The 27,737-nt window shown below is 55.3% G+C and overlaps 10 protein-coding genes across 10 annotated transcripts; 6 read left to right on the top strand and 4 right to left on the bottom strand.

Annotated features, from left to right (window-relative positions):
• Nucleotides 1-264: 264 nt before the first annotated feature.
• On the bottom strand, nt 265-1,717 carry IE81DRAFT_143060 (SYF2-domain-containing protein). The gene is made up of 3 exons (XM_025510374.1): nt 1,200-1,717; nt 456-1,116; nt 265-355 (listed from the first exon to the last, which is right to left on the bottom strand). The coding sequence occupies exons 1-3, from the start codon at nt 1,593-1,595 to the stop codon at nt 333-335; spliced, it is 1,080 nt and encodes a 359-aa protein (XP_025369284.1). The 5' UTR covers nt 1,596-1,717; the 3' UTR covers nt 265-332.
• A 1,005-nt stretch (nt 1,718-2,722) lies between these two features.
• IE81DRAFT_347693 (hypothetical protein) lies at nt 2,723-6,270 on the top strand (the record flags this gene model as incomplete). The annotated part of the gene is made up of 8 exons (XM_025516183.1): nt 2,723-3,711; nt 3,791-4,149; nt 4,239-4,422; nt 4,502-4,568; nt 4,641-4,714; nt 4,791-5,994; nt 6,095-6,153; nt 6,222-6,270. 8 exons carry the CDS (start codon nt 2,723-2,725, stop codon nt 6,268-6,270), a joined length of 2,985 nt encoding a protein of 994 aa, XP_025369283.1.
• Nucleotides 6,271-8,204: 1,934 nt separating this feature from the next.
• Nucleotides 8,205-10,116, top strand: IE81DRAFT_357508 (Zn-dependent exopeptidase; the record flags this gene model as incomplete). Its single annotated transcript, XM_025516693.1, has 5 exons — nt 8,205-8,520; nt 8,595-9,311; nt 9,383-9,554; nt 9,633-9,768; nt 9,863-10,116. The coding sequence occupies 5 exons, from the start codon at nt 8,205-8,207 to the stop codon at nt 10,073-10,075; spliced, it is 1,554 nt and encodes a 517-aa protein (XP_025369282.1). The 3' UTR covers nt 10,076-10,116.
• A 166-nt stretch (nt 10,117-10,282) lies between these two features.
• IE81DRAFT_366856 (hypothetical protein) lies at nt 10,283-12,311 on the bottom strand. Its single transcript, XM_025517037.1, has 5 exons — nt 11,626-12,311; nt 11,289-11,397; nt 11,094-11,201; nt 10,978-11,002; nt 10,283-10,903 (listed from the first exon to the last, which is right to left on the bottom strand). Exons 1-5 carry the CDS (start codon nt 11,937-11,939, stop codon nt 10,398-10,400), a joined length of 1,062 nt encoding a protein of 353 aa, XP_025369281.1. The 5' UTR covers nt 11,940-12,311; the 3' UTR covers nt 10,283-10,397.
• A 513-nt stretch (nt 12,312-12,824) lies between these two features.
• On the bottom strand, nt 12,825-15,128 carry IE81DRAFT_366855 (hypothetical protein). The gene is made up of 3 exons (XM_025517036.1): nt 13,945-15,128; nt 13,773-13,880; nt 12,825-13,697 (listed from the first exon to the last, which is right to left on the bottom strand). Exons 1-3 carry the CDS (start codon nt 15,049-15,051, stop codon nt 12,885-12,887), a joined length of 2,028 nt encoding a protein of 675 aa, XP_025369280.1. The 5' UTR covers nt 15,052-15,128; the 3' UTR covers nt 12,825-12,884.
• Nucleotides 15,129-15,365: 237 nt separating this feature from the next.
• On the bottom strand, nt 15,366-17,788 carry IE81DRAFT_323768 (WD40 repeat-like protein). Its single transcript, XM_025514044.1, has 4 exons — nt 17,011-17,788; nt 16,193-16,922; nt 16,003-16,114; nt 15,366-15,927 (listed from the first exon to the last, which is right to left on the bottom strand). The coding sequence occupies exons 1-4, from the start codon at nt 17,436-17,438 to the stop codon at nt 15,602-15,604; spliced, it is 1,596 nt and encodes a 531-aa protein (XP_025369279.1). The 5' UTR covers nt 17,439-17,788; the 3' UTR covers nt 15,366-15,601.
• A 106-nt stretch (nt 17,789-17,894) lies between these two features.
• On the top strand, nt 17,895-19,501 carry IE81DRAFT_323767 (succinate dehydrogenase and fumarate r). The gene is made up of 3 exons (XM_025514043.1): nt 17,895-18,499; nt 18,646-18,895; nt 18,970-19,501. Exons 1-3 carry the CDS (start codon nt 18,299-18,301, stop codon nt 19,434-19,436), a joined length of 918 nt encoding a protein of 305 aa, XP_025369278.1. The 5' UTR covers nt 17,895-18,298; the 3' UTR covers nt 19,437-19,501.
• Nucleotides 19,502-20,376: 875 nt separating this feature from the next.
• IE81DRAFT_323766 (hypothetical protein) lies at nt 20,377-22,486 on the top strand. Its single transcript, XM_025514042.1, has 3 exons — nt 20,377-20,800; nt 20,996-21,328; nt 21,420-22,486. The coding sequence occupies exons 1-3, from the start codon at nt 20,417-20,419 to the stop codon at nt 22,119-22,121; spliced, it is 1,419 nt and encodes a 472-aa protein (XP_025369277.1). The 5' UTR covers nt 20,377-20,416; the 3' UTR covers nt 22,122-22,486.
• Nucleotides 22,487-22,758: 272 nt separating this feature from the next.
• IE81DRAFT_323765 (S-adenosyl-L-methionine-dependent methyltransferase) lies at nt 22,759-24,360 on the top strand. Its single transcript, XM_025514041.1, is given in 8 exon segments — nt 22,759-23,024; nt 23,126-23,144; nt 23,237-23,254; nt 23,274-23,276; nt 23,436-23,551; nt 23,619-23,762; nt 23,833-23,935; nt 24,044-24,360. 8 exon segments carry the CDS (start codon nt 22,898-22,900, stop codon nt 24,204-24,206), a joined length of 693 nt encoding a protein of 230 aa, XP_025369276.1. The 5' UTR covers nt 22,759-22,897; the 3' UTR covers nt 24,207-24,360.
• IE81DRAFT_142747 (hypothetical protein) lies at nt 24,334-25,262 on the top strand. Its single transcript, XM_025510373.1, has 2 exons — nt 24,334-25,026; nt 25,108-25,262. The coding sequence occupies exon 1, from the start codon at nt 24,460-24,462 to the stop codon at nt 24,901-24,903; it is 444 nt and encodes a 147-aa protein (XP_025369275.1). The 5' UTR covers nt 24,334-24,459; the 3' UTR covers nt 24,904-25,026; nt 25,108-25,262.
• The last annotated feature ends 2,475 nt before the right edge of the window (nt 25,263-27,737 follow it).

Below are 27,737 nucleotides of genomic sequence, written 5' to 3'. Positions count from 1 at the left end.
CCAGCTGGGCAGATCGCGCAGACAAATGGTTTGATGAGCGGCATGTCACGCCTCGATCACACTTCAGTCCCTTGCCCTCACACTACTATTGCAGACGAGTCACTGTTCGGAACTGCAAGCTGCACGAGTGGCGCCTGCTGGTAATGCCTGAACTACATCGACTTGCGTCCCTCCGAGCGCAGGGTACAAGATCATGAATGCCTGAGAGAGATTCGCTTCGTGCGTGGGTCGTGTGCGGTGCATGTAGAGTGTATGCATACATGTGGGAAGAGAGGGAGGGGGGTGGGGTTGCAAGAATTTCTCTGCGGAGAATATAGAACGCCATGGAACGCTCAGAGGGCGGTGCCGCGTTCCACTGAGATGGTCAGAGCGATGAGGGATGGGTCAAAGAGAAAACTGATCAGCTGTCATGCCTACCTCGTGCCAGCTGAACTTATACTGCTTTCGAGACTCACGATTCTCTCTGATAGTCCTCGTCGACTCGTCGTAGAACCGCCTGATCTTGTTGTTGAAGTGTTTGTTCTCGTTGTTGATGTAATTGACTTCGGCATCCGGATCTTCTGCTCTCTTTCTGGACCTGTTGGCTTTGAAGGTGCTTTCGACGTTCATGTGAGAGATGACCTTGTCCAGGGCTTCTTCGTTTGGTTTGTGCGTGCCGTAAGAAAGCGACTGCAAAGTTGGGATCTGCACATCTCCTCGACGTGCCATTTGGCTCGAGCCCGAAGAAGTCCTGATCAAAGCTCCTGAGCTCGAACTTGCGGCGGATCCAACGCCCAAATCAGCCTCCTTGGCTTTCCTATACCCATTCAGATCCGGTTTCATGTCCTTGATCTTCCTATTGTACCCCCTCTCCGCCGAGCTCTGCGCATCCTCATCTCCCTTGTCTCTTCTCACCTCCTTATTTTGCAGCTTCTCGTTCCAGCGCTCCGCATCTTCGATCGAGTAGGTCCAATTCCGCGCTCGTGTGGGATCTTCACCGCGAGAGAGCTGGTCGCGCTCGTCTAAAATGCGCTCGGCTTTGAGAAATTTGCGCGAAGAGCTTGTGGCGGAACGAGAAGACTTGTTTCGAGACGCTTCTTGAGCTACTGCTCGTCTATTGGCCTGCGAAGAATCATTCTGACGTTCCAGTCGAGGCGTGCGTCAGAAAGGTATTTTGGGAAAGTGTCCAGCGCGGTAGCACTGCACGGGGTAATGCTCACCATCTTTTTGCGCAGCTCTTTCATCTTCGACATCCGGTCCGCCATGCTCAGTTTGCTCGTCGAAGCTCCAGCATCCTGTTGTTCCCCCTGCATGCTCTGCACGACCCCATCAATATCACCATCACCATCACCATCGTCACCATCACTGCCATCTCCTTTTGCTTCAGCGTTGGCAGCAGCTTCCGCCTCATCTTGCCCATCACGCTGCCCGGCTGTCCTTTCCGCTTCGGTTCTAGCTTTGCCCTCAAGATGCGCCTCCAGTTCCTCTTCAGGGTTCACTCCCATCCCATTCCTGTCGTCTTCCGACGTCGCGGCTGGCGGTGCAACAGGGGCGGAAGCAGCCTGCCCAGCAGCAGCATCAGCTGCTGCTGCTGCTGCCTTCCTCATCCGAGGCATTTTTCTTCCGCCCAAGAAATGAGTTGGCGCCTAGAAGAGGCGTCTCACAAATGGCCTTGAAGCACCGTGTATCGCTCGACTTGTGCGTGAAGGCCAACGGCAGCTTTGATGTGGTCCAGTGCGCAGTGATGTTTGGTGGCGCGTGAGGCAATCGTTGCGATGATGATGGACTCACTGGCTTAGCTCTCGATCGGGTCTCGAGTTGCACGCACAGAGGAGCGGGGCGTGATCGAAAAGAATGTCTTTAGACCCTCGAGAACAAGTCGGAGTCATAGAGGTCGCTAGTTGAGAGTGAGGAGTCTCCAGTGACGCCCCAAAGAGTCGTGAGTTGTGGTATCGCACGCGTGAACATCAATAAGAGCCAGACGAGTGTGCGGATTTGCGGGTCACGTGACATCAAGGCTCGAGCAGGAGAAATGGCCAAGCCAAACAACTTGTGTGGACGCTGGACACCGCGGGCAGGCAGTAAGCAAGCAAGCACGAGGCACAGATGCTCGCACGCACCACCCTCGTATAGTCTGCCGTTTCGGCCGCTGGGCTCTGCCATTCAGATTCACGTTCGCATTCACCATTCATGAGGGATTGTAATTGACTTTCCCATTCATGATTCAATCACGAATCTGATACTTCACCCTGATCACTCAGCAAATCTCGGTGCTCGCTGCTCGTATCAAATCACTTGGAGTAGGCATTCTGATGCGGAGCGATCTCCACTGATCCTCTATCACGTCCCATCATCACGCCCACGCCCCAAACCAAGTCAGATCTGGCTTGCACGAACATCCAAGGCGCGATTCTGCCAGCTCAGCTGCTCCCATTGCTTGTCTGCGGCGATCAGCATCGATCCCGCCCTTTGCGCCAACTTCAGCCTTCGATCTGTGCCGGACTAGCTGAGCTGTGCAGATCCGCAACCTTTCGGATCGGCATACCGAGCCGAAGGCTTGAGAGAAGTGGAACAATCCTCTTCGAGGGAAGCTACGATGAGCTCGTCGCACGCTCACGCTGAGAAGCACGCAGAGCAAGCGGTAGATGCAGACGTGGGGGCCGCAGGCTCAGGCACAGCATCAGACAACAGCGCGGGCCTTGGAATCTCTATTCCTGATGTTTCCCAGACAGCAAAGGGTGAAATGGACCAAAGCACCACGGAACACTCTGCCGAGCTGAATATCCCGACCGTATCGGGGGCGGATGACGTCTCGCGGAGTGATGCTGCTCAGATTCCAGAGGATGCCGCGCAAGTTGAATCGCAGCATACAGTCGAGAGTCTTGGGCTCAGCACAGCACGCGAGAGCAGCACGAAGAAACGAGGTGGAGGTGATGATGGGGAAGACGTTGCTACTCCTGAGGTGCCAAAGCCAGAAGTTGCGATCTCGCAAGAGGCGACGCATCAGCTGGAACAAGCCTCGGATGCGCCGGACAGTCGAGAAGCCATTACGCAATCGAATCGTTCTGCTGCGACCGGAGCGAGCGCCAACACGCCAGGTCTGTCTGAGACGGGGACCGGCGAGCAAGGAGCACACGAGTCTTCCCAGGAAGCCGCGAAACCTCCCGTTCATGCTGCCAGCAAAACAAGCCTCGTCGAGGACGTGACAACGGAGACCGCTGGTGTGCAAAGTCAAAATGCGCCACAGCCACCCAACGCGCTAGGGAAAGAGGCTTCGCAGCCGAGCACGGAGCATGTCGCTCACGAGAACAAACAAGCACCAGGATCCGAGAATGAGACATCGACAAGACCTACCATCTCTGTTCCGGAGCCAAACATCAGCAATACAATAGCGGTGCAGGATCAAAGCGATGAAGTAGTCGCTTTGCATGGAAGGTCTCCCGGGTCTCGTGCTGCAGATGCGGGCACCTCATCAGAGCCTAGCGGTCCTTCGATCGGTAAATCTGCTGCAGTACTTTCCCCGCCCTCATTGACAGCTCCCGCAACACCTCAAATGGCTTCGTCCGCTTCAGCGCCCAACACTCCTCGAACGCCTGGCTCGGCGGGTATCAGGGTGGGCAAAGGACCCCCCCCTACTACCCAAGCTTCGGAGGAAAGACCGTTCGATTTCAATAGGTTCCTGGAGCAGATGAGGACAAAGAGTGCCCAGCCTGTGGGCGAGTATGTCAAGAGGTGCGCAGGGCTCGTTTCTGCTCGAATATGGATAAGCGGATTTGACTGACTCGTCTCCTCGCTCGCCCTCCTCTCAAAGTTTCATCAAAGGCTTCTCCAAGAAGCCCTATAGAGTGACGGACCAGCAAAAGCTCATCTTTGATTTCCTCGACTTTATTTCTGGCATCATGAAGCAAGTGGCGCCCTTTTCCACGCTGTCGCAGCACGAGTTCGAGAATGCGATGGAGGCGATGGAGAAGCTGATCATGAACAGGCTGTACAGTTTCACCTTCAGCCCGGCCATTGCGAGAGATGGAAGGTGGAAAGTGCAGACGGACGATTTGGAGAGGGACAGAGTCTTTAGACAAAGGGTCAGGCTCTTTGAATGGATCAGAGAAGAACACCTCGATGTGCCGCGTGGGGAGCATAGCCAGAGCTTTGTGGACTTTGCCAAGCATGGTAAGTGTTCGGCTCTCTGCATCGCCAACCTTGTACTCATATATCGAGGCTGATCGCTTCGTCTTGCGTTCACCGCCCCACACGTGCAGAACTCCTCAAGATCAACCACTACAAAGCACCGAGAGATAAATTGATCTGCGTGCTAAATAGCTGCAAGGTCATCTTTGGCCTTATTCGACACCTATCCAGCCAAGAGAGCGCCGACACCTTTATCCCTTGCCTCATCTTTGTCGTCCTCAAAGCGAATCCGGATCATCTCATCAGCAATGTGGAGTGAGTTGGGGCATGTCTTGACTATGTGAAAGAGCATCTGCGAGCTGAGCAGCTGACGAGCCTCGTGAACGTCTTCAAGGTATATCGGGAGATTCAGGAATCCGGACAGATTATCCAGCGAATCAGGATACTATCTGTCGAGCTTGGTGCGTTGATGGACAGCCGATCGCTCTGCTCATCCGAAGCTGGCTCATAACCCCACCCCCTCTCCTTGTCAGATGGGCGCGATCGCGTTCATCGAGACGATGGACTATACCTCCTTGTCCAACATCAGTCAGGAGGAATTCGAAGCGTAAGTCTCTCGCATCGTAACAACTGCTGAGCGTGCACGTCTGACTTTGGGAAACCCTTTGTCCACCTTGCTACAGCAAGGTTGAGGCAGCGATTCAAGATCTGGCCAAGCTACCTCCGGACACGCCCCCACCGAGGAGCTCCTTCGAAGGGCAACCCGCAGCGCATGAAAGTGGTGCGAGCGTCACGGACACGATCAACTTGGGAGGTCCAGTCGGGGCGGCCGAATCCGAGACGGCCAAAGCACTTCCCGCTCCGCCCCTCGCGCTGTCCTTAGCGGACGATACCAAAGCCTTCTTCCAGCGAACGGGCGAAGTGGCACGCGCTGGGCTGGGAGCGAGCTTGGGCAGGCCTATGGGTGCGCTCGGCAGACTGCTCAGCGATGGAATCGATGGAGTCCGAACGCCGCAGAGTGGAGCAGCCAGTGGACCAAACAGCGGCCGAGCATCCCCCTTTACACAGGCAGGATCCGAAAGCCCCGGCAATCTCAGCACTGAGAGAGCGCAGGCATCTTCGCTTGGTGCGGGCGCAGGACGAAGGTTGTTTGCGGGCCTGTTTGGAGGAGAGACAAATGACAGGGAAGAAGGCTCAGCGGGCAACGTAACAGCCGGAACTTCGACTAGACCTCTTTCTGGACTCGGATCTGCCTCCTGGACGCGCGCTTTCAGGGGTCCTGAGGCGGACGAAGAGCCGGGCACGCCCATTCGAGAAGGCCGAGCTGGTGAGGCTTTCGGATTTTCGGGCAGAACGTCGAGCGGCACGGCAAGCGGAGGCAACGTGATTCGAGCTGGAACCGGCGCAGAGGATCTGACGGACGAGAGTATTGCGGGACGAACTGGGCGCGCACATGCACCTGGAGCGCCTACGAGGAGCGGTATGGTGGACTTGATTGGGGCTGCCGAGGGGAGAAGACCGCCTATCCAGAGGCAAGGCAGTGTGGATCCATACTCCATGCCGGATGAAGATCTTGGCGACGGCGTTCGTACCCCTACAGACGATGGAAGTGAGGATGAGCAGTCAGGCATACCGGCAAGCGCTGCCACACGGACCACGAGGGGCACAAGAGGAGGAGACTTTAGGCCCAGCTTTTTGAACGAGAGGGAAGTCGTCAACACGCCCACGAGGAGGAACGTGGGCTTGCCGGATGAGAGGGAAAGAGACGCCGCGGCTTCGCCATCCGATGGGAGAGGTCGACCTGTCCACGAGGGACAGGAGGACATCGATGTGGCTGCGCAGAGCGCTGAGATTAGCAGAATACATCTGGCTGCTGGCGTCGAGACGGTGGGTGTCGTGGTGGATGGGTTCGAATTCGAGAGTGAACGTTCATCTCTGACGATCTCGCGCGCCCGCTTCCAACCTCCTCCCCCTCGACCCATCTCAGCTCAAAAGCATCTTCCCGAATGCCGAAACACGCGTTGTGGAGATGGTCCTCGAAGGCTGGTGAGTGTGGCACCGACCGTGGTGACCGCGCATCCTCTGACTGCCTTTTCCTACGCACACACCTCCAGCAACGGCGACGTGCAGGCGTCCATCGATCGATTGCTTGAAATGTCCTGATTCGAGATGGCTTTGGTCATGCGCGAATCGGTGCAAGTTATACATATCAGTGTTTTTGACACAATCTGCTTTCCTTGTCGCCGGTTCTGCTGCGACAGCGCAATCATGATACTATTGCAACATTTGCGATTGCATTGAGAGTATTGGATTGGCATGTCCTCGCTGGTGAAACTTGCGGCGAAGCGAGCGCCGTGCACACATACCTTCCGCCTTGGTGCAAAACTGCCCAGAGCTCGCTTCGTGATGGAACGGGGCCAGAAACGCGTCGAATTTGCTCCGATCACCGAGCTTTCATTGGCCTTGCGATGTAGGTGTTGAGAGATGTCGTGTGACAGGCCGGTGCGCTTTTCCGCAGGCGGCAATCATGCAATCAAGCTTCTCGTCCGCCGTTACGGATCTCGCGGATTCGACTCCGTCTTCCTCCCCATGCAGCAGCGACGGAAGATGAAAGGTACGGCCCGCCGCTCGTCGCACGAAAAATTGCAATAACGAGTCCGCCCGTTTATTGTAAGTCGAATCACGAAATGCTCAGGCTCGCTGCATGGTAAAAGTCTTTTCATCGTTTGCGGATTCGAAACCGGTTCCCACCATGCGAATGCGCTGATAAGCAAACTTCTTACCATGACTCTGGTCCTTCCAACAAGAGATGGCCGGACAAGGCCCGAGAGGCTCATGAAGGTGCAAAAGCAGGACGCGAGCATGGTCTCGTTGGAAGCGTGACAAAAAGATCGATCCTCCGGGATGCGCCAAGCCCAATTGCAAGGCGTCATGCACCAGAAGCAAAGATCCTATGCTCAAAGGTCAAACTTCCAGATGGACGTGTTCCCACTGTACTAACCCAACCCAAGCACGTTATGCACAGGCGACGCGCAGTACATCAAGTACCACGCGCGGTCCGCGCATACCTCCATTCGTGATTAGCGGTGTACTTGTTACACAGCATGCAGCATTTCAAACCCGTGCAAATGACAGCCATTGTGATTACACTTGTGAATTCGTGGAGCACGAGCGTCAGCGATAGCACTATCTACAGGTGATGCCAGATCCAGCAAGCACCGCACGGTCGAAGACGCCTTAATAGCACAAGCTCGCGAATGCCAAGGCTGCTAGCGCGAAATATCTGCAATCCGCAGGGTGAAAAACGGCGCAACCTCCGCACCAACAGCACTCACGGCTTGCTGGCGCAGCAGCAGTCCAAGAGCGTCCACAGGCCTGCTGCTGTGGCATGGTGTGCAGACAGCCGACCATCGCCTCTTCTGTTTTCTGCGGTCGATGATCTTCAAAGTCGACCGGACTTGCTTGTCCGGCTGAGCCGAGCGATTCACAATTTGTAATTGATGAGCGCCGACGTGTTCGCGCTTGGTCTGCTTTGGCAACGGCCGGTGCGACAGGCCACTCGATGTTTTGAAAGTCTGCCTTACGACCCGCATCGAAGGGACCCATTGCAGGATCGTGGCGGCTCGCGTCCAGACGATGGCACGCTCTTCTTCAAACATCAATCTGGTTGCATTGTAGTCGAGGAAGGATAGAGCGGCTGTCATGTACGCGGATCAAGAGGCGGTCTAGCTCGCTCATCGCGGACCAGGCCTTACGAGAGCTCGCCATATCCAGTCTATGCAGAAGGGTCCGTACCTACACTAGCGCGTTCTTGGCTTAATGCCACCTGTAGCTTCTTATCTCCCTCTCCATGATGTATCCAGAGGTCCATCTGCTAGGTCGTTGTATGCAAGAAGATTGGAGTGGGGTCAATGAAGCCATGGATGACCGTCATGGCGTGGGGTACGGGTTGGGATGAGCAGACGGACTATAGTCCGGAGGAGAGGCATGAGTACATAAAGTCCACCTCAAAGTGTCGTCCGACATTCGCTTTGCCTCACCTCCAAGTCATCCTCTCCTCCAATCGCGCTCCTCTCCGCGTTCCTTTCACCACCAAAATGCGTCTCTCCACATTTCTCACCGCGGTCGTGGCTGGTACGGCAGTATCTGTGGCCTTGCCTCAATCTAGCGACGTCTCATCCGATTCCTCGCGCCTGCTGCCTGGCTTTCCCGGTTTCAACTTCCCCAAGCCTCTCGTCAGCTCCATTGTGCTCAGAAACCTGATCACCCGCCGAGACTTGAGCTCCAAGGCCCAGACTTTGCAGCGCTTTGCTGACGCATCTCCAGGCAGAAACCGTGTATTCGGAAGTCCCGGCCACAATGCTACGGTCAACTGGCTCTACGATGAACTCGTCAAGCTGGACGCCTACGATGGTGAGAGTCACTTGACGTGCACGTTGGGCTCTGGCTTCACAATTTGACTGTTCTTTTGGCGCGATGCGACGTAGTGTATTTGCAACCCTTTACAGAGACCTACGCTGAGAACAGTGCCAAAGTTACGGTCGATGCGGTAGACCAAGGCGCTGGTCCCTTCACATATGCTCCAGGCGGTCAGGTGACCGAGCAGCTCGTGCAAGTTGCCAATGTCGGTTGCGCAGCATCCGACTTTCCTGCAGCCGTCTCGGGCAAGATTGCGCTCATTTCGCGAGGAACTTGCCCTTTCGCTAGCAAAGTCGGACTTGCAGGCGCCGCCGGTGCCAGAGCAGCTTTGATCTACAACAACGCCGACGGTGCGCTTTCCGGCACACTGGGTGGTACCTCTACGCCCGAGGGCCCTTACGTTCCAGTCGCTTCTCTTGACAAGGCCAGAGGCGATGCACTTGTCGCAAGACTGGCCGCTGGAGAGACCGTCACGGCTGCTCTCGACATCGTCGGAATCACCGAGGACCGCGAAACCTACAACGTCATTGCTCAAACGCGCACAGGTGACCCCAACGAGGTCTACTTTGTAGGAAGCCACACCGACAGCGTCATTGCAGGACCCGGGATCAACGACAATGGTTCAGGCACCATCTCCCTCCTCACCATCGCCCAGAAGCTCAAGAATTTCAGGACCAACAAGGCGATCCGTTTCGGTTTCTGGTCTGCCGAAGAATTCGGCCTGCTCGGTGCCGAGCACTACGTGAGGACGTTGTCGACTGAAGAGCGCAACAAGATCCGCGTTTGTGAGTCTGCAAAGAGCTGCGTTGCGAATCTGTTGTCCTGTCCGTCTACTCATCTGAACTTTTTCTCACAGACGGCAACTTTGACATGGTCGCCTCGCCAAACTACGTTTACGGCGTCTACGATGGATCTGGAAGAGCCTTCAACATCACAGGACCAGCCGGCTCCACTGAAGGGCAAGACCTGCTGCAGAATTACTTCCGTTCCCAGCGCCTCAACACTGTTCCTAGCGGATTTGACGGCCGGTGAGTGCCTCTCTCCATCGATTTGTGTCCCTCTATCGTTGCTGACCTCCCTGATCCGGACATGTCTGATATCACCAGCTCCGACTACGGACCTTTCTTGGAGGCCAACATTGCCTGCCTCGGTCTCTTTACCGGCGCCGAGGAACTCAAGACCGAGGAAGAGGCCAGGCTTTTCGGCGGACAAGCCGGCGTTGCACTCGATGCCAACTACCACGTGAGCCACATGCGTCGTATTGCGCTGCGCATCTCAGAATGGCACGTTGGACCCCACTGACCTTGACTCCTGTGCTGTCATTTGCCGACCACAGAAAGCTGGCGACGACATCAACAACCTCAACTACGACGCCTTCCTCGCAAACGCCAAAGCCATCGCCCACACCATCGCCACGTACGGAAGAGGCTTCCAGTCCCTGCCGCCCAAGGAACAAGCCGTGCCTCAACCTCAGCTTCGAGTTGCGAACGCTCAGCATGCTCACAAGGGCAGCATCAAGAGATGCGGAGAGACTCTGCTCGAGGCATGAACGGCTTTATAAGCTTCATCCCCTTCCCGATTTGTCGCTACATTGCTCAAGACAGCAAGATGCGCGGACAGAGATCCATGCTTACGTGGAGCCCTACGCAGTGGGCTCACAATGTACGCCGAGCAGTATAATGTACCTGCTCTGCCAAGCATAAAATCATGGGCGATCAAACAATAGCATAATTCACCTGATTGGTGCCCGCCTTCTACGGGTGTTGTGACGGAACCTCAATGGTCATCCAAGCGCTTGTGGTTGATGGCGGAGCTACATGTCCCATTTGGCTCTCGCCAATGCTGCTCCGGCTTTTAAATGCATGGATTCCTTATGTATCCCTCCACGCATCCACATCGGCCGAGTGCTTGCTCTGGCTATCGCCATGAGGCGCAGACGAAGTGTCCCGCACTGCATCTTCCACCTCATCCTCGTCCTCGATGCTGAACAGGTCCGCTGTTGATGCAGCTCGCTTGGAAGAAGATGCTCCAGATACCGAGGTCGGATCGTCAGACCAAAAGTTGTGCGCTTGATCCTCACCAAATCTAACCCTCCTTTCCGAAGAGACTGGCTCATTGGAGCTCTTCTTTAGAGCACCTCTCCTCCCCTCGCCGTTCGAGCCTTGTCGCTGTGAAGAGTCTCTGCCTCGGCTAGATCCGACGGGATCCAGCATGCCTTCGTCCTCGTCCGACTGAGATTCTTCTGAGAAACCGTCGCCATACATCTCCACATCCAAAGGCTGGTACAATCTCTCGATTTCTCGTCGGGTACGAAAGCGTCGCTCAAAGTGATACGAGGCAAAAAGACCCAGAGAAGAACCCAAAAGGTTGGCTAGCACTGATGATCGCAAGCGGGATATCAGCATTGACATTCGCGTGATCTGACAGTGAAGGAAATGGATGGGCACTCACCGTCGCCCCACTGAAAGGTCTTGTACTGTACGGATGGTGACATCCAAGTCCGAGGAGGGAAGAAAGGGGCAGGGCAGCTTAGTACACGCTTCGCAGGTGCTGTGATCCATACTCACGGGAAGCATAGCTTGCACAAACTCCGAGCCGATGCCTCCGGCCAAGAAGCAAGTCACTCCGCTGAGTAAAAGCGGCGCGTTGCGCCAAATCCATCCTCTTCTTGCTTCCTGGAAGGCGATCCATGCAGACGCAAGGATGAGCATGGTCAGCGGCAGAGAGCCACCTTGATACAGACGAATGATACAGCAACTCACTTCGTCCACGTCCCAGATCATATAGAACAGAGCTGTAGCTAGGAAGAAGCATATGAAGTGCAGCAGCTTGTCGTTAATCGGGATGTATGCGCCTCCTCGTGGATGAAATCTGATGAAAGAGGCCAAAGATGCATCAGTCTCCACTTTGTGTGACAAAAGCCGGTATCGCTGGTGCTGCTAGCACGGATCGGAGCATTTGCCTTGAGAGGTAGCTACTCCTCCGCTGCCCAAAGTGATCCGTGCTCTCCAGGGCTGCAACTTTAGCGATTGGGAGGGTCCTGCACAGGTCCTTCGCCCCAAGCCGACACTTTCATCGACGACTTTCTGCACTGCTCACCCAAGAAAAGCCAGTCCGAGCAAGGCCAAGACGTTCAATACCAGGATGGTCGGTCTGATCCTCAAAGGTAGCTGCCCAGCCTGTAGCGGACTGTCCTCCTCTTCTTCCCCTCTTTGACCATGTCTCCTTCTTCTGCCACTCCCATTCCCGCTCGAGCTTCTTCCCCTAGAAGGCAAAAGCTTCAACCTCTTGCTTCGAAGTATCAGAGATCGGAGCAACTGCTTGCGCGTATCCCACGAAGAGGAGCGAAAGAGCGATCGAAGATCTGTAAGATAGCCTTGAGATGCTGGAGTGGAGCTGGAGAGTGATGGCATGGTGACGCATCAAAAGCGCAGCCGAGGATCGATATTTGTTCGCGTGCAGGACTTTTGCAAGCTGCCGCTTCCAGTTCAGAGGTTTGCTTTTTGTATCTGCGAAAACAAATGTATGCCCCCGCGGTTCGATGCTTGCGCGAAGAGGAATTCGTTCGTGCACGTTAGCTGATGGATGCGTAGATGGGGCCTGATCGATGTCTCGATCAAAGGATGGCCTTGCGAGGCTATACGAGGGTAAAGTTTGTGAGGTCGGATCGTAAATGTCGAGTCAAGAGTCTAGAGCGAAGTCGTGAGTGGACCGGAGCCCTTAAGTCTCGCATTTGTGTGGAGAGAGCCGCGGGCACATTTGACTCACTGAATCACGAATCGTGCATCGCGGGGTCTTGATCAGTGGTGAGTTCAGCTAGGAACCGATCGTGAATCAAGAATCACGAATGCACGCGCCTTCCAGCACGTTTCCACATCACATCACGTGACCCTTTGTTGCTCCCAAAGCCCCTCAGAGTCAAGAGTCCTCGAGTCCAAGTCTTGAGTCCGAAGTCACAAGTCCAAAGTCACGACTTTGTGGGTCAAGAGCCTGGTGTGAGCTCCGCGTTCGCCTTGCTTGTTTTACAAATCAGCCCAAGACGCACGACGCATCTCTCAGGAAATACTCAAGTGCAGCCCGGCCGACTGATCGACCAACATGGCTCGAATGGACATTTCGCACTAATCACACTCACCTGAGCTCGCCTGTGCAGCCCACCTGAACGTCAGGACGCGATTGTCCAATGCGCACCAAGCCTCGAGCCTTCGACCTTTGCGTCGCTTTCGACTGTTGGCCACTGACCACCCACGAGCCACAAGTGCAGCTCCGTTTGTCAAAAGGCGGGGCATATGGCGCATCGCGGATACCCATGTCATTGATTTCAGAGTACAAAATCTGACAGCGTGCGATGCAATAGCCTAACGCTCGTCGGGTGTCGCTTGACGAAGCTCGTTCAACGTCCTGCCAGCAAACGCAAGACTATTCAGTGCGGCGGAAGCTTCCTTGATACGGCATACAATCTTTTCGATCTCTACCGTCTCTGGGGATGAGTGACCTCCTTGCTTGGGCTTCCTGCTAGCTTGCAAGTGGTCCATGTCTTGCTGAATGGCCTTCGCACGCCTGGCCGTGCTTTTTGCTCCAGCGTTTAGTGTCTCGACCAAAGTGCGGCAGAGCGCCGCCAAACGCTTTCGCTTGGCATCGTTCGTGCTCGTGTCGAGTTGCGCTCTCAAAACGGTGTGAAGGAAGGCGAAGATGTGGCCGTTCCTGAGATAGGCTTGCAACTCTGCAAGTCTCATCCACAATGTGATAACTATAGCTCTCCGCCCTTCTTCACCCGAAGACCAGAATGTGTCCTCTGGCTTTTTGAACGTGCGTCTGACCGGTCGCCTTTGCTTGTCTTCCTCGTCTTCCTCATCTACATCCTCGGTCCAACGATCTTCGAGCGCTCGCAGCTCCTTCCGCAACTTGCCTTTCGCAGTTTCGACTTCGTCAATGATCCCGCGAGTGAGATGCAGATCTAGTAGAGGCTCTCCTGGATCTATGTAGAGCAGGTCGTCATGACTGTCAGGCAGTCGTGAGACGAGATCATCGATCATACTCGATTGTGCCTTTTGACTTTGCCTCGCGCTAGCGCTTGGCCAATTCTCTCCTCTTTCGTAGCTTTCACTGTGCAAATGTTGAGCAAAGGCAAGAGCAAGCGGCACCGCTGACTCCTCGGACCGGACGAGGTACTGTGACAAGCAGCAAGGTCACATGATGAGGTCCGGCTGGACGGAAAATCGATGCATAAATGCGGGACAGCTCACTTCGTGAATGAATCGAATGCCCCTAATTGACACCATCTCTAAGCGCTGCGCAATGCCTCGAACAAGGGCCGACTTCGAAAGCACTCTGTGATGGGCGAGATGAAAGAGCTAAACGATCAAAGGGGTAAGCTTGTATGTAATCCACTAGCGCGGTCCACAGACCCTCACGCACCTCGTCCAGCATCCCAACAGAAATTTCGAGCCGAGCCTCCTCGCTGGTGCCCACTTTTCCGATCTGCAAATCTCCCGGCGGATCGTCGGCCAGTCCATTCATGACGAAATCCAGCGCATCGCCGACCTCTTCGCATCCCTCGTCAACGTCCAATCGCGGTCGGCTAGAGCGTGACGGGGCTTTTTGCAGCGGAAATTGGCGCGAGAGATGTAAAGCGCTTGCCGCACGGTCGTCATCGCGAGCGCTTGATGAGGATGCAGATAGCGCTTCTGAGCGTTCCAAGCGCCACAAATCCAACATCAATCGAGCATTCCTCCAGACCGCTTCCATCTTCAGATCATGGGCGTCAGCGTGGCGATCGGTCTTCAGGCGCTTGCTGTCATGCTCTTCTGCCGTCTTACATCGAGGCCCAGCCGCCTTGACGACGCTCCAGATGTTATTCGCGCCTCGCAAGTTCTTCGGAGTCTCGAATGCCGACCCTTCCTCTTCCGTCTCTTCATGCATTCCCGTCCTGGCCGGGAAAACCTTGAGCACTGATGAAGATCCATGTCGAATCGCAATCTGTCTCAACAAAGCAGTAGCTTCAAGCACACTCTCGTCGCTTTGAACGACTGCAGCGTCCAGCTTGAGATTGGCGGGATTAACGGGCATTCCAGACTTGATCTCTGCTCGTCCTTCTTCCAGACCTCTGAGCGATAGATCCAGCAGATAGGTGATGTGTCGCGTGCAAGGTTGCCAAATGGGAGTCTGTAGGGACTTGAGGTACTGCAGCGCAGCGTCATGCTGCTCCTCCGCTACAGCATCATCGAACAAAGCAGCCGCGTGTTTAGGCAACTCTCTGCTGCTCCAACAAGTCGTCACACCCGCTTGTATGCGCTTCAAACCCCGCCGAGGCTTTTCTTGTGTGCTCTGAGTAAGCTCAGTGAGCGGACTGGAGGCTGGAAGCTTCAAGCTTTGAGCGGCAGAAGATGAAGGCGAAGCGTTCGAGTTGAAAGATTGCAATCGTTTTCGGGCAGGGTCTTTGCGCCGAGGAGAGGGGCGAGGAGTTTGTGATAGCTCTTGCTCTTCAGAGGAAAGAGAGCTGCTGGATTGCTGTGAGAACATCATCGCTGACAGACCTGCACAAGGCGGCGAGGGTGTCGTGATGAAGGGGATTGAGAAGCGGGACTCACCCTCTAAAGGCCTCGTGACTTCTGTTCAGCGCGAGCTGTGCCAACGCAAAGGTTGCAAGGCGGCAGTGCGCCGCAACACAACAAGCACGCGTTTGCTCACGCGCTCGAAACACTCCGCCCATCAAACTTTACGCCGAGGCGCGCTACGCGTCGAAGGCCTCCGTCTGGAGACGGAGCTACTGCATCCTTGCTCACAGGTCATCACGACGTCATGTTCATTCACAAGTTGAATTGCAAGAGAGAAGCTTTTGGCCAGTCTCGATCGGGCAAGTCGCAGTCGACTCATATCCATGGACATGTAGATCTTGGCTCAAGTCAAACAGCTGAGCAGTCGCTTCCGAGGACTTTTGCAAAGAGATGAGAAGACGGCGAGCTACGCATGCACCCTACGTATAGAGTCAGTCGACGCAGTCGCGTAGCCATGCCATTATACCAAGCATCTCTGCAACAATAGTAGCATGCTGGTCGAGCACGCCAGACCGCCTTTACTGCTTTGCAAGATCGTTTCTCCCAATTCCCTCGCCTCGGTGTACCGTCAACTTCTTATCCTCGCCACCGCAGACCAACACCTGACCTGACCTGTCCCAATCCACTGTGAGGACCTTTGTCAAATTTTCTTGTCCCGGCGCTGCACCCAAAGAGGTCTTGAGGCTGAATAGCGCGCTCTTGGGACTTCGTATGTCCCACAACTTCAGAGCGCCATCGTGGGAGCCTGCGGCAAACAAATGTGGGGACGTAGGATGCGAAGATAAAGCTGAAATCGGCCCTGCGGCCGCGCCAGCGATGTTGACGCTGAGCGCAGACAACGAAGCTGAAGGTAGGCGAGTCGACAGAAACGTGTAAGTTCAGACAGAGTGCAGGGCTAGCCAAATCAAGTACGACGCACCACTTCTCGGATCCCATAGCGCTATGCTTCGATCCATGTGACCCGTCAGCAGACCTGCCGTGCTACCAGAAGGTGCAAGGTGCGTCATGGACAGGATGGGTCTATCGCATGTCTGCCAGCAAAAGGACAAGTGGACATCGATGAGATTCCACCAAAAGACAGGTCAGAGGGTAGCGCTCGAGCGACTCACCTTTTGTCCTACCGCAGCTCCAATTTCCAGATCCCACTCTCTGACTGACCCGTTCCACCCCGCAGAGTACGCGAAGCCTTCCCTGTTCTTGTCGAAAGCTACTCCACCGACGCGCGCATTTGAGCTCGGCATAGCCGAGGGGGCGCTGGATGCGATTGCAGGCGGTAAATTGCTGGGCGGAGCGGGGTTCGGCGCGGCGTGCCACAACGTAGCTTTGGACTTCAGAATCTTGCCAGTGTGCTCCACGTTCTCTCCAGCAGCTATAGACCCCTTCTCAGCTTTTCGTCTCTTCTTGGACTGAAGCTCGATGGAAGTGCTTGGCGCATCGACGAGAGAAGTCGAATCCCAAAACGACACACTGCCGTCCCACGCGCCCGTCAAGGCCTTCCAGCTCGCCACGTCCTGTGAGGGCGCCACATTCAGGCAGGAGATAGGTGACTGACCCAAAGAGCTCGAAGTGACACCACTAGCGATCAGCTGAGGTGATGAAACTTGTCCCTCAACCACCTCGGTACTTGTTGGCAGAGAGATAACCAAAAGATGGACTTTCCCGTCCATGCCGCTCGCCAAGATTTGAGCGCTAGACGAGGCAGGGTGGGAGACGACGAAGCGGGCTCCTGTCAACCCAAGACCGGCAACACCAGAGGGTATCCTATGATTCATCAGTGCCGAGATGCAACTTTCACCAAAGAGGCGCAACGTTCCGTCGTACGAGCTTGTCAAAAATAACCTGGGATGTGTGAAGGCGGGAGAGTCTGAGCTGTCTGCTCGATGAAGCAGCATGTCCATCTGCAGGATCGCCAGGACACGTCACTCACCCGTCCCGACTCGCATCGACACAAGAAATCCAATCATCCTGCTCAAATGCAGCTGTAAAGCGCGGTGGTAGTGTGCTACGGATGTACTCCAGCTCGAGCGTCTCTTCCTCTGTCCTACCATTCGCATCCAGCCAGTCCTGCACGCTGCTCCTCAAAATCTCGCCCGTAGATCTGACGATGAAGTCGAATGGGATGCTTGCAGCCGTTGCAGATACAACATCCCCCGCTTCTCTGTTGGAACTCAGTAGCCTATTGACTAGACTGGAGAGGTGAGTTCGTTTCCAAGTTGTGGGTACCAAGTACGGCTGCTGTGGAATTTGTAGACCACCAAGAGTCGTTGTGAGGACGATGGGAATTTGTCTGCTCGAGGCAGCCGGTCGCCCGCTTGGTCCTGCGGCTGCGCTCGTCTCCGTGTACGTCGTAGACATCTCGAGACCTCTGATGCTGCCCTCTTTCCCTGCCAGCACAGGAGCGGATTGATTTGTAGAATGGCGGAGTAGGGAGCGTCGGGTAAGCGTGCGAATTCGGCGAGCGTTGCGCGCGATGCTCGAGAAGCAAGAACGAGGCGGCGGGCTTGACGTTCAGAAAAAAGTATCAGCACGTGATGAACCATGTTCCTGCGCGCTCAATCGGCCGAGAGCCTCACCGCGATGGATCGGCGTGGCTGGTGATATCACGATTCTCGATTATTAGGCTTTGCATGGCCACGTGTGGCGCGACCGCATGGTTGCCTCAAAAGCATGGAAAGCCTTCGCGCGCGGCGGTGGCGGGATTCTTGCAGCGCGCGTACGCGGAGCCTTCGCGCTTAATTTCCTGCTGATGCATGCCATGGCTTATTATACTCACGACTGCTGCTGCACTCATGCTGGTGCATGCGCGGCGGGCTTCGCGGTGACCTGCTGCTGCTGCTGCTGCTGCTGCTGCTGACGAGATGGGCAGGGTGGCGCTAAGGGGAGACCGCGCGAAAGCGAGAGGAATCTGTTGTGAGTGCGGGGCAGCGAATCAGACGCGAGGGCTTACAGCACAGCTAGAAGGCCCGGGCCTCTCATCCAGCTCGACGCGCCCCAGCCGGCACTTTCCGCGCGCCCTTCTGCGCTTCTTGGTCTGAAGTGGTTATTAAGCAAGCAGCGGCGCGTCCTCCTCGCCGTGTGCAACTGCTTCTCACACCATACAGCGATCCAACATACCCTTTAAGCACCATCACTCACGATTTGCACTGCGCCCAACTTCTCAGTGCTAAAACGTCGCACAAGCACAGCAGTCGCCAGCTTTACACATCTCCGCCAACATGTCCTTTCTCGCGGGCACATCTCTCCGAGGCTTGGGCAGCCGCTCAACGGTAGCCAGCACCAGCTCGGCCGTGCTTCGCTCTATCTCCACAACTGCTCCCCGTGCGCTCGCCACACCTGCCCAGGAGCAAGCCAGCGTTTCCGACCAAGGGGCTAAGGGAAAGCAGCCTCATTACAAAGATGTCTCCATCTACCGATGGGTGAGTGTCATACGCGGCGCATTCACGCGGGGCGGGGCGCTGGGCGTGCAGCCATTGCCGCAACGCTCGGCTCTCTGCAAGCTACGAGTGCTTGTAGCGTGATTCAAGCGCTTGATGACTGACTGTGGATCCGTCTTCATACACAGAATCCCGAGGAGCCTGCATCCAAACCACACTTGCAGACCTACAAGGTCGACTTGAACGCTTGCGGCCCTATGGTTCTGGACTTGCTGATCAAGATCAAGAACGAGGTGGACCCTTCTTTGACGTTCAGACGTTCATGCCGAGAGGGGATCTGCGGTAGCTGCGCCATGAACATTGACGGTGTCAACACATTGGCTTGTCTCTGCCGTATCGAGAAGGCGGGAGAGAGCAAGATTTACCCTTTGCCACACAGTGAGTCAGCATTGGCGTCATGCTGTCTCTGAGAGGTCCGGCCCTTCTCAATCGCGCTTCCCTTTCCTCAACAGTGTACGTCGTCAAGGACTTGGTACCGGACCTCACACAGTTCTACAAGCAATACCGCAGCATCGAGCCTTTCCTCAAGGCGCCCCTGCCTAGCAATGGCAAGGAGCATTTGCAGTCTCCCGAAGAGCGTCGACGCCTGGATGGACTTTACGAGTGCATCCTCTGCGCCTGCTGCTCGACATCCTGCCCCTCTTACTGGTGGAACCAGGACGAGTATTTGGGTCCCGCAGTGCTCATGCAATCTTTCAGATGGCTCAATGACTCGCGCGACCAGAACAAGCAACAAAGGTTGGAAAAGTTGGAGAACAGCTTCAGTCTTTACAGGTGCCACACCATTCTGAACTGCACAAAGACTTGCCCCAAGGGTCTTAACCCTGCCAGGGCCATTGCAGCCATCAAGGACGAGATGGCTTTTGGTCCTCCTAAGCACACCGCCCAGGCTCCCGTTGTCGCCGATGCTCAGGCTTGAGGTGGATCACACCGCTCGCGCTTTGCAGCTCCCATTCTCTCCAATCACGCTCACGCATTTCGCCCTCGTTTCGTGTACCTCGCTCACTCTGGTGATCCGCAATGCATAAACGTCACACAATCTGTATGCAGATTTAGTCTTTGAGCAGGCGTCGGCCTGCGCTACTAGAGAAGGCGCGTTCATTCCGCCTCGTTGCTCACGCAAGAGCAAGTATGATGTGCGATGGGACCAAGGCAAAGCCCAGCTCTGCCACGGAAGTCGTCGTGGCGATGTCCAGTGCAGAGTGTGCCCTGGCCTGCTCAGCTCGGGCGAAGGGTACAGGCAACGCGGTAAGCAAGCATGTTTACAAAGGCCGGGGTTCATCTTCCACACTTGAGGGCTAACGGCGACTAGAGACCTCCATCGAGCGAAATGAGCAGAAACTTGAGCTCAATCACGCCTCAGTGTGAACAATGGCTGCGCGCTTTCCTCCTTCAGGGGTGCAAGGTCAGGCATGCCTTTGTTTTGGGGGGGGACCAACCAGCTGGTCTTGACGCTGATATCTCACGCCTAGCGAGTGTGGGACCCTTTGGCGCCATTCGGGGATTCGGAAGTCGTGCGCCCATAGTCATTGAATTGGTCGAGTCAAGAGGGGAAAGTGCCGAATCTGAGGAGTGATGCGTGAGTCGAGGTTGATTCACACATTCATCAATTCAAGATTCACCATTCACAATTGTGATTTGCGATTCAAGATTCGACCGTTGACTCTTGACTCTTGACTCGCGACTTTGGGCAGTGCGTGTTGGCATGGCGCTCGGTACACGTGACGTGCACTAGAGGCTGTCGGCCGCGCACTTCATCAGTTGATCATCAGCACAAATCGTGAATCTTGAATTTTTGATTCTTATGCGAAAGTGTACGCGGGCGCTCCGTGCACCGCGGAGCTTTCTCATACTCGTGACTTCACAGCTCGGAGCTCACGACTTTGGCTGAATGTATTCATGACTTGTCACTGTCACTACCATCACAGCCATCCCGAAGCCAAATCATCGTCCGAAAGCGAACATCGCTCGCCTTGCTGCTCGATCCGGAAAGCGCCTACAAGCGCTCGTTGCTCTTGCCAGAGTATGGGCGACTCGGGTTATCGAGGCATCTCCGCCTCTCACGCCGATGCGCGCTTTGCAGGCAAGGAGCAAAAAGCTATCTCTCTGCTTCAATCGCAAGGCAAATTTCCGGCTTCTTTTGCTCAAAAAGTGGATCTGAGAAAGGTCAATTTGGAAGTGATCAGACCTTGGGTCGAGGATAAGACGAAGGAGCTGTTGGGCTTCGATGATGATGTCGTCGCGGAATACGCCATGGGGATGCTGGAGAATACAGAGGAAAAGGTGAGTGTGAGGAAGATTGGCTGTTCCTTCTGCGCGCAGATAGCGCATCTCTCCGTCGAGCCGCTAGCAAGGCTTCAAGGTGGAACTCGCATGCTAATCAGGCTCGCCATCATTCTCAAGCGGTTTCAGGATCATATGGCAGCTGATTCGTGACTTGTGCTCTGATCCGTCTTCTCTGCGACGGACCTGTTGCAGATTCCAGACCCGAAGAAGCTTCAGCTTTCATTGACAGGCTTTCTAGAGTCCAAGACGCCCGAATTCATGGCCTCTCTTTGGGACCTCCTGCTGGATGCACAAGCTTCCATCGGAGGTATTCCGTCCGCTCTGGTACAGCAAAAGAAGGCGGAGCTCGCTCAGGCGAGGGCTGCAGATGCTCAAGCTCTATCCAGAGCTGGATTGACAGGTGCTGCAGGACGTGGCAGAGGTGGAGGCAGGGGCTCGGCCAGGGATCATGATCGAAGAGTTGGCCCCGCCTCGTTCAAGGACAAGTCTGGAAACCTGACTGAGAAAGTGCGAGACAGCGGCTGGGTGAGTGGCTGTTTCAGCGTCTCGCTTTGCTGGCATACATGTATGCGCTTTGTGCGCTCATCCTTGAAGCTTCGACAAAACCTTCCTGCAGGGTGCGCGAGCTCGAGGTAATGTTGAGTCAGTTCGACAGGGACCGCCAGAACCGGGTGCGAGCGATCGAAGATCTCGTTCGAGGTGGGACGGACTTGCGAGGGACGAAGGACGATCTTGGCGTGATGAGCCCAGAGGCTGGTCGGGCTACCATGATGACTCATCCAGTGGCCGATCTTACGCGAGGGAGCACAGGTCTCGTGACAAGCCCGAACGGTACGAGTCGAGAGGAAGAGAAAGATCTTTCAGCCCACCGCGACACAGAGATGGTCGCAGATCGTACGATCGACCGAGATCCAGATCTAGATCCATGTCCGTCACGCCTGAATACGATAGGCGAAGATCGCACTCGGGCAGACACGACCGGTCAAGCAGACGACGATCGAGGACGCGGTCAAGGTCTAGATCGCCACGACGTGCGCCAAGGAAAGATGACTCGGTCACTCCAAGAAGACACCACGCAGACTCGTCAAGCTCGCCAGTCTACAGAAGGAGGAGAAGCCCAACATATAGCCTTTCTCCGCCGCGAAGGTTATCGAGAAGGTCGGAGCGCGGCCCGGAAACACGTGGAGAGAGCAGCAGGAGCATGAGTAGGAGTCCGGTGAGGGAGAGGAGTAGGGACCGTAGGCACGGCAAGACGAGGCAGGAGAAAGAGGAGACCTCTTACGCTGGAGCGAAAGGCAAGAAGAGCCGGTGGGACTGAGCGGCCCCCAGAGTAGGGATCGAGCTTAGCTCCATCGTTCGCAGATGCTGTTCCTATATGCGAGGCGATCGCAGCGAGCAGCAGTACAAACACCGAAGCGCAATTTGCCTGGATGTTGCGTCTTCGAAAGCAAGGCTGTGGCGGCCTTGGACGACTGCATGTCCAAGTTTGTTGAGAGTACCATCGCATGTCACGGCTTCTTTGGTATCAGAATCGTCGAATGGCTTGATGTAAGCTGGGCCCATCTGCATGGCCGCGCACTGCCCACGACTTTCTTCGATTGATCATCTTTGAGAAGGGCCGTTTGCGTCAAGTGTGAAGGCACGGGGACGGGGCATGCTTCTGATTCCGCTGCTTCATCGAAGAGCTGATGACGAGTTGCAAGCAAGCTCTAACAGTCGCATTCGATGCAACTTCTCGTTCCATGCAAGTCTGTCTGTGCGCGCCTTCAGAGTTCCGTGCGCGCATTTCCATGCAGCTGAATCGTTTTTCGTAATTGCTTCTTTGGCATGCATGCTGCGTGCGCTTTCCCGCGCGCATATGGCCGCGGATCTTTTTGTGATTGAAATCGCGTTGGCCGGCCTGGGCTGGCTGCAGCAATAACTTCATTGTGATTGACTTTTTGTCTGTCTGTATAGCTACCACATCCATCGCGGGCGTGGGAACTTGACAGGGAAGACACGCGCGAAAGCGAGAAGGCGCTCTCAACTAGCGAGAGGCTTGGAGTCAGGAGTCACGAATTCAGCAAGGGCCCATATCGCAGGAAGCCGCGAAAGATGTCGGACACCGAGGCAGGGCCATCGAACCTTCCACAAAGACCAAGCTCCAAAGCAAGAACAGAGCCTGAAAATAATGCGGATTTTCAGACGAGGGCGTATTGGGACAAGAGGTACGCTCTGGAGGGTGAGCGGTCATCTTGAAGCAAGCGGTCATCGCGCTCATCAGCCTCCATCGAGCACTTTGAGCTGAGCGATCATCCTTTCGCGCGTCTTTGCCACGTACAGGCGATGAGGACTTTGACTGGTGCGCGAATTGCGGGAGCGAGCCTGGCGTCGCTGCTGATTTGCATTTTGCTCACCATGACCGAAACCTTGTCGTCGCATCATCTGCCACAGGTTCAAAAAGTACGGTGAGCGGATGGCATGCTGCCGCAGTTTCGAAAAGGGACATTTGAGCGCTGAGTACCTCGAGTCTGTCGGCGATCTCGCGCCTTTGGCAGATGAAGTCAAGTGAGTCGACTCTGTCCCCTTGTCTGCACCTCTCTGCGGTCAGCGCACCTACTGCACGGCATATTGACGCATAGTGCATCGCGCGCAGAGATGTCTTTAGAACTCTAATTCCTGATCAGAGCAGTCGCATTCTGATGCTCGGTACTGGAAACTCGACTTTGAGCAAGGATATGTATGTGGATGGATTCAAAGATATTACCAGTGCGTGTATGCGACGTCGGACCTTGGCGCAGGCCGCTCCTGATTCGCCTCGGCTGCGAGCACACAGACATCGACTTTAGTACCGTGCTGGTCGAGCGAATGAGAGCGCGACAGCCAGAGACGCAGTGGATGGTCATGGACGTGCGTGACCTAGCTTCTCGAGCTTCCGAACTGGGCGGAATCGGCAGCTGGGACATCGTCATCGACAAAGGTGAGACGTAGCCCGTTCTTGATGCCCTGTCGATCTTCGGAAGCTCAAACAGCAGCGATCACGTATCCAGCCACTTTGGATGCTTTGATGGCCACCGGGCCTGGAGAGAGCGTTTGGGATCCTTCGCCCGAGGTCAGGAGAAATGTGGCGCTGGAAGTGGATGGCGTAATGAGGTGCGTCTTGCGAAGGCTCGTGCGACAAACGAAAACAGTGGTGTTGAAGCCAGGAACGTTTGCTGATTTCCTTGCCAACGTACGATTTCTTTTTTTTTTTTTTCCCAGCCTTCTCAAACCAGCCACGGGCAAATTCATCTACCTCACTTTTGCGCAGCCTCACTTCAGAACGCCTTACCTCAGTCGGCCTGGGTGGGACCTGGAGGTCAAAACTCTTGAAAGCACTGCAGGAACGTTCCCCTACTATTTGTTCGTCATGTCCAAGCGGTGAAAGAGGAAAGTCTGCAGCTTTTGCGCGGCAATATCACACCGAGACGGGAGAAGCGCTTGGCGAACTTGCGAGCCGATCCTGCATGCCAGCTTCGATAGGAGGTATGCCAGAACAGCTCGAATGACACATCTCTATTCGTCACTTTCTCGCGTACTTTGACCCTGCGACGAATGATCGAATGACTGCCATACTCAAGTGCACCATCAGCCGTATGCTCTCCAGGTGAGTGCAGGTTGGCTCGTTTCCCGGCTACATGGCTTTCTGCTTTCTGATGAGTGGGCTAGGGTGCTCGCCGCAACGAACGGTCGATGAAGGGCCACCACGGCAGATGGCTGAGATCGGGGATATTCAGCCAAACCTCCTGCACGTACGGTGTCCCTGCAATGCTTCGACCGCTGACTATGCCAGACACGTGTCCACCGTAGTACCAGCCCATTCTGTCAGGCTGAACAGATCTGACGTGAAAGCGCGTCGAATCTGGGAACCTTTGCCTCACAGCCGTGCTGACCGCGCCGTCGAGGGCTTGTTGCGTCCTCGGTCTATGATGATCAGGCACATGCACATGCATGATCTCCCAGATCGGATCGGCATAGCCGACTTGAAGAGCTTCCAGTGGTATTGGATCGGCTGGAGGCGGCTGAGAGGCTATGCTTGGAGCTCTACCGGAAGGTCTTCCTCGCCGCCTACGAGGGCGTGAGAGGTCCTCAACTCCTGGCTGAGAGTCAGAGGGCCCTGCTTCGTCTTCCCGACTAGACGCTCTCGGAGAGAGCTTCCCAAAGATGATATGATGAGGATCAATGCCGACCAAGTGACATTGATGGTGAGAACGCAGTGAGCTCGACGTAACTCACACTTGGCATGTCGTGCTCATTTTGAGAAAGTCGACAAAGAATGTGCACAGTGTTGACGGCCCACCAAAGCACGATCCAAGCTAATTTCAACATTGTCCAGAGGTGCTGAGCTTAGGATAATGCCGAAGTCCCGAGCAATTGCGGCTTCTGTCGGCAAGGACGGATTTGTGATCGCTGGCTAGCAGTGCCTAGATCAACGAGGTCAACTGACAAAGGCAGCCAGACGATACCACTCTTATCACAAGGTGCGCTCTGCAAGATTTCAAGAGCGGCGTGCGGTTTCATGCCAGATTCGCGACTACGTGTATGCGCTCCCAATCACGCCTCGTTTCCATACTCGTGATGCCAGAGTGAGAGGCACGCAGCTCCGATGTCAGTGCCCTGCGTCGATTCTATCGAGCGCAGACCAGCAGGACTGACGACTCTGCCTCGACGTGACTCACTGGCGCTGCTTGTTTGAGACTCTGAGGTGGCGATTGGCAAAGACATCTCACCTGCATCCGTCTCCGTCAACTCATCCCTGCTGATAGACTCAGCTCCAAACAGGACCTCCTGCGATCAACTAAGCAAGACATAATTGCGCCGGACAGCGTATTTTGGCGTCGAGAGCGTGTTATCGCGTGAGTCGTGCTGCCTTTATCGCTTCTCAGGTGTCGTGTCTCACTCGCAAACTCGCCAGCTTGGCCAAAGCGATGAGTGCGTATGTTCTGAGGCGGTATGACGCAGAACGCTACTGAGCACCCGCAACAGCCTCGATCGGCCATTGCGCGCCAGTTCGCGGACCTGACCGACTTGGTACTACTCGACCAAAGACGGCGCCCTCTTGAGTAGTTTGAAGGCCTTTAGTTTCTCAACACGGGTACCACGAGACGCTTCCTATGCACTCTGGACTTCGCAGGGACACCGCGATCGATGCGCGACACCAATGCGCCAGCAGGGCAACAGACGCACTTGCCCGTCCACCTGGCAAGACGCTTTCCAAGGTGTTCCCTCAGGCGGCGCTTCGTCGCAGCCCTCACCTCTTGGAATCCAGTCTCATCCATGCTTTGACCGCATTTCTGGCTGCAGAGTAACGCGTACCCTAGCAGTTCAGACATCAATCAGTGGCGACTTTTGGATTCGTCCAAAATACCTTGCTCAGGGGGCGAGGCTGCCCCTCCAAGGGACAAAGATATAAAGATGCCCCTAATTGTCACGCCCGCGTCTTGAACCACATAGCTCAGCTTGCCTAGCGACTCTTGCAAGACACGAGGTGGCAAAGTTGATGAGACACCCGCGCAAGATTCAGATTCACTCTTAGCAGACATTGAGGGTCCGGATTAGAAAAAGATGAAGCGCTTCCTTTGCATTCAAGCACTCGTGGTCGGTGCAGTAACGCTGTCGTCCGCTGTACAGAGCGCGCCTCTGAGCTCGCCAGCCGGCGCACAAGACGTGAGTGTAACACCTACCACCAGAGCCCCGCAACGCTGGCGCATCCTATATACTACCTTTCTTTCGGCACCAGATCACTCCTCATGAGGCCTTCGCGACGGGGGCTAGATCCGCTTCCGCGGCTCTTGTTCGGGGAATGTCCTACTTGGCGGCTCGTGCACCACCCTGGACCCAGCTCGGTAACCTTGCCATCACACACAACGACGCGATACACGGCGTGATCGAGACCGTTCCGGAGCCACATCGCAAAGCTGTTATCGAGCATCTGCACAACTACGTCGGCAACACTATAAATCAATGGCATGGCGGCGTCTATGGCTACAAAATACACGAGGTCGAGGATTGGGGCGAAGGCCTGGACATTGGTCGAGGATTCAAAGCGACGGGAGAATCTTACTCTGCGCACAAGAGCCTGCTAAGCCCTAGTCACGTCGTACAAGTCTCGCATCCTGCGCCTCCTCCCCATTGGCCCTTCGGGCCGGCGACGTTGTGAGCACACCAGCGATGCTCAAGCTCTGCAATTGTGGCAGAATTGAGCTAAAGCAGCCTGCTGGAAATTTACCGCGAGAAGCGTGCCAGATTGATTCTCTTGCCAGCTCATGCGTGCCAGCTTTGCTTCCATGAGAGTCGAGACCTCCCTTGCGAGGTAAGTAAGCGATGGAACTTGGCCTTTGCGATCAGCTCGCATTGGTGATTCTCGATTAGGCTTGAAGTCGCTCAGACATCCAGAAAACGCATCCGGGCACGAGCAACGTCCTCCAAACAACTGGTGTGAGTTTGGCTTTTCAGGTATGCATTTCGCCACTCGGTCGACTTCGGCCCAAGCGTTGCGCACTGCGCCTGGATGCAACGACCAGCAGACGTGGTAAGCGGCCGAATGTTACGGTTCGGTGAGAGGTTAGCCTCTCTTCGTCACTTCGTCAGCGTTCAAGAAGTGTTGCCGACACGGAGGCTACACACAATCGTACGAACGGTCTTGATCTGGTTGTGTTGGCTTGAAAATCTCCAAGCACATGCCATCTTGCTGTTTAACCACGTGATCCATCACCCCTACATATTCATGCATATGTAAATGCCCTCCCTCGCTATAGTCTCTCTCTCTCTCTCTCTCTCTCTCTCTCTCTCTCTCTCTCTCTCTCTCTCTTTCTTATACATCCATCCATTCGTGACCTGGCGCGGTCTTCGTCACTTGCGTCCTGAAGACCTTCTGGTCGACGGATGTTGGCACGGCGGGACTCTGCCGCGGAAG

This window comes from Ceraceosorus guamensis, assembly GCF_003144195.1.
Source record: "Ceraceosorus guamensis strain MCA 4658 unplaced genomic scaffold IE81scaffold_33, whole genome shotgun sequence".
Taxonomy (NCBI): Eukaryota; Fungi; Basidiomycota; class Exobasidiomycetes; order Ceraceosorales; family Ceraceosoraceae; genus Ceraceosorus; species Ceraceosorus guamensis.
The sequence above is the reverse complement of the archived record's forward strand: the minus strand, read 5'-3'. Positions and strand labels throughout refer to the sequence as shown.

Coding starts and splice junctions, on each gene's coding strand:
- IE81DRAFT_323768 (XM_025514044.1), bottom strand. CDS start 17,438: ATGTCTACGACGTACACGGAGACGAGCGCAGCCGCAGGACCAAGCGGG. Junction 16,923..17,010: donor GTCGATGCGAGTCGGGACGG/GTGAGTGACGTG, acceptor CACACATCCCAG/GTTATTTTTGACAAGCTCGT. Junction 15,928..16,002: donor GCTATGGGATCCGAGAAGTG/GTGCGTCGTACT, acceptor GCCTACCTTCAG/CTTCGTTGTCTGCGCTCAGC.
- IE81DRAFT_323766 (XM_025514042.1), top strand. CDS start 20,417: ATGACTTGTCACTGTCACTACCATCACAGCCATCCCGAAGCCAAATCA. Junction 20,801..20,995: donor TGGAGAATACAGAGGAAAAG/GTGAGTGTGAGG, acceptor GACCTGTTGCAG/ATTCCAGACCCGAAGAAGCT. Junction 21,329..21,419: donor AAGTGCGAGACAGCGGCTGG/GTGAGTGGCTGT, acceptor ACCTTCCTGCAG/GGTGCGCGAGCTCGAGGTAA.
- IE81DRAFT_323765 (XM_025514041.1), top strand. CDS start 22,898: ATGTCGGACACCGAGGCAGGGCCATCGAACCTTCCACAAAGACCAAGC. Junction 23,552..23,618: donor TGGATTCAAAGATATTACCA/GTGCGTGTATGC, acceptor GCGAGCACACAG/ACATCGACTTTAGTACCGTG. Junction 23,763..23,832: donor GGACATCGTCATCGACAAAG/GTGAGACGTAGC, acceptor TCACGTATCCAG/CCACTTTGGATGCTTTGATG.
- IE81DRAFT_323767 (XM_025514043.1), top strand. CDS start 18,299: ATGTCCTTTCTCGCGGGCACATCTCTCCGAGGCTTGGGCAGCCGCTCA. Junction 18,500..18,645: donor ATGTCTCCATCTACCGATGG/GTGAGTGTCATA, acceptor CTTCATACACAG/AATCCCGAGGAGCCTGCATC. Junction 18,896..18,969: donor GATTTACCCTTTGCCACACA/GTGAGTCAGCAT, acceptor TTTCCTCAACAG/TGTACGTCGTCAAGGACTTG.
- IE81DRAFT_366855 (XM_025517036.1), bottom strand. CDS start 15,051: ATGATGTTCTCACAGCAATCCAGCAGCTCTCTTTCCTCTGAAGAGCAA. Junction 13,881..13,944: donor CTGTTGGGATGCTGGACGAG/GTGCGTGAGGGT, acceptor TTGATCGTTTAG/CTCTTTCATCTCGCCCATCA. Junction 13,698..13,772: donor GCATTCGATTCATTCACGAA/GTGAGCTGTCCC, acceptor TGCTTGTCACAG/TACCTCGTCCGGTCCGAGGA.
- IE81DRAFT_366856 (XM_025517037.1), bottom strand. CDS start 11,939: ATGCCATCACTCTCCAGCTCCACTCCAGCATCTCAAGGCTATCTTACA. Junction 11,003..11,093: donor TTGTGCAAGCTATGCTTCCC/GTGAGTATGGAT, acceptor CCATCCGTACAG/TACAAGACCTTTCAGTGGGG. Junction 10,904..10,977: donor GACCTTTCAGTGGGGCGACG/GTGAGTGCCCAT, acceptor TGCGATCATCAG/TGCTAGCCAACCTTTTGGGT.
- IE81DRAFT_143060 (XM_025510374.1), bottom strand. CDS start 1,595: ATGCCTCGGATGAGGAAGGCAGCAGCAGCAGCAGCTGATGCTGCTGCT. Junction 1,117..1,199: donor AAGAGCTGCGCAAAAAGATG/GTGAGCATTACC, acceptor CTGGAACGTCAG/AATGATTCTTCGCAGGCCAA. Junction 356..455: donor GAGGACTATCAGAGAGAATC/GTGAGTCTCGAA, acceptor TGACCATCTCAG/TGGAACGCGGCACCGCCCTC.
- IE81DRAFT_142747 (XM_025510373.1), top strand. CDS start 24,460: ATGGCTTTCTGCTTTCTGATGAGTGGGCTAGGGTGCTCGCCGCAACGA.